The sequence below is a fragment of the Somniosus microcephalus genome, chromosome 7 (assembly GCF_052327205.1).
Source record: "Somniosus microcephalus isolate GS21.2 chromosome 7, FLI_Smic_1.0, whole genome shotgun sequence".
Lineage (NCBI taxonomy): Eukaryota > Metazoa > Chordata > Chondrichthyes > Squaliformes > Somniosidae > Somniosus > Somniosus microcephalus.
In genome coordinates, this window is record NC_140993.1 from 1,464,747 (window position 1) to 1,467,176 (window position 2,430).

Below are 2,430 nucleotides of genomic sequence, written 5' to 3' on the forward strand. Positions count from 1 at the left end.
AGTAAAACTGCACGCTGTCCTGAATTACAACGGCTCTTTTAAGAGCCACCCACAATCTCTCTGAAAGAGCTACACAAACACATCTCCCTTTAGGCTCAATTTACTGTAATTATTTCCGTAACAAGTGTGAGAACGTTTAAAGTTCCAGCTGTAGATTTAGTTTTGTCTTTTCAGATAAGCAGTTTCGCTGACCGGATCGACCTTAGTGTTGCTGTTGTATTTCCCGTCCAGTAAACTACAAACACGGTCCCTGATCGCTCTTTCCCGTTACTTTCAGACCCGTTCACTTGCAGCGCCTTCCGACGAACTAAAAGCTTGTTTTCGAGAGGAGACTCTGATTTCATTCACCTCAATCTCTATAAAAACTTTTTCATTTTTTCAATGCCAGTTGTGGTCAATCATTTTATTAACCCGAGAATTCCTGCATTGTAACAACCCTGAATGGGCGTTCTTAGAGACCAGAACGGGGTCAATTTGATCACTCTGTCCATCTTCTCTTCTCACAGCAGGACACCCAGATCTAGTTTCACTCCTGCAGCAGCGCCTGTGCAAAGGATCGATCGATAATCTGAATCCTCACTTTTACAAAGATTGAGCAGGAATGTGTCACGTTGCAGAATCAATGGGGATTTAATCCCGCCCGTGAAGTTTCGATATTGAACCCGGAATTAATCCTGATTGTAACAGCCTAGAATTTGCACGGATGAGATGGAATAAGACACAAGGAATTATTTGGAACTCCTTGGCTATGAGTAAATCTATTCCGGAAAGTATTGGCGGGCTTTTTGAAATTAAAAAATCGTTGGCGGTCTGACTGTTGAGGCAGTTATTTCCGCCCTGTTTTGATTGGCGGGAAAAGCAGACTGTGATTGGTCACCGCAAAGCACCAATGAAATTCACGACAGTGCGACCAATCACAAGTACGCTCTCTGCATTCCGCCAGAAGGCATAAGAAGGGCAGATATGGGAGGAGATTTTCATTCTTTCTTTCAAGGAGTGAATTGTGGAAATGTCTGGAAGAGGAAAAACCGGCGGTAAAGCTCGGGCCAAGGCCAAGTCTCGCTCATCCCGGGCCGGACTGCAGTTCCCTGTGGGCCGTGTTCACAGGCTCCTGCGAAAGGGCAACTACGCTGAGCGTGTGGGTGCCGGAGCCCCGGTCTACATGGCTGCTGTGCTCGAGTATCTGACCGCTGAAATCCTGGAGCTGGCCGGCAACGCGGCCCGCGACAACAAGAAGACCCGCATCATACCCAGGCACCTGCAGCTGGCCATCCGCAATGACGAGGAGCTCAACAAGCTGCTGGGAAAGGTGACCATCGCTCAGGGCGGGGTGCTGCCTAATATCCAGGCCGTGCTGCTGCCCAAGAAAACCAGCACTGCCAGCTCCAAGAGCAAGTAAAGCGGACAACATTCAATCTAATAACCCAAAGGCTCTTTTCAGAGCCACCCATTTTATCTGTGAAAGAGCTGGTTACTGTTTAAACATTTTCGGCTATAAACAGGACACTGTCGAGCATGTAGAAATCTAGATCTACAAACACTAGCGGGCTTGCTATGAGCGAATATTCAGATCGGTGATTCAATATGGAGAAGGTCTGGCTTCAGAGTAAAACAAAACACACGGAACGCGAACGTGAGACCGGCACTCAATGAACATGTTATTGGGAGAGCCGAATATGAACGGGTGTTTAGAAGCGAGTAGAAAGTGAGTGAGCGGTGGATGGGTTTACTGTTCGTTATTGGGACAATAATTCCATAGGGAGAAATATATACATCCGGAACCATACAAACATGTCCGCTTTTAATTGGCAGAATCAGAGCTCTGGTTAATTTAAAGTATTTCCAATAGTAACTAAAGTTCCCGCCTGTCCCCGCATTAAGAGCTGGCTTTAAAGGTGAGAGTCAGACTTCAGGCACCTCGTTCTCTCGGATCTATCCCAGTATGTGAAGTTGGATCAATTTACTATCAGAAATGACAGTTTCCGACTCACACTGGGCGTGTTCATTCAGTCTACTGGGCAGCTCACTCACATTTCAACCTAGATTATAAACGCACCCTCAGATATTCACTGCCCCCACTATAAATCCCCAGTTACATTAACACAAGACCTGCACGGTGTGTGCACAGACCAATTTGCCTTGCGCCGACCGCAGCTTTCCTTTGCTGATTTGGTGGCTCTTAAAAGAGCCGTTGTTGTATCTGGTGCTAAAGTCTGTAGCCGGGCAGAGTGTTTAGGCGCGCTCCCCGCGGATGCGGCGAGCCAGCTGGATATCTTTGGGCATGATGGTGACTCGCTTGGCATGGATGGCGCACAGGTTGGTGTCCTCAAAGAGCCCCACCAGGTAAGCCTCGCTGGCCTCCTGCAGGGCCAGGACGGCCGAGCTCTGGAACCGCAGGTCGGTCTTGAAGTCCTGAGCGATCTCCCGCAC

General features: G+C 48.2%; 1 protein-coding gene across 1 annotated transcript; it reads left to right on the top strand.

Moving 5' to 3' along the window:
• Positions 1-207: 207 nt before the first annotated feature.
• On the top strand, positions 208-1,399 carry LOC147114448 (histone H2A type 2-C-like). The gene has a single exon (XM_085992084.1). The coding sequence runs from the start codon at positions 1,010-1,012 to the stop codon at positions 1,397-1,399; it is 390 nt and encodes a 129-aa protein (XP_085848210.1). The 5' UTR covers positions 208-1,009.
• Positions 1,400-2,430: the final 1,031 nt, after the last annotated feature.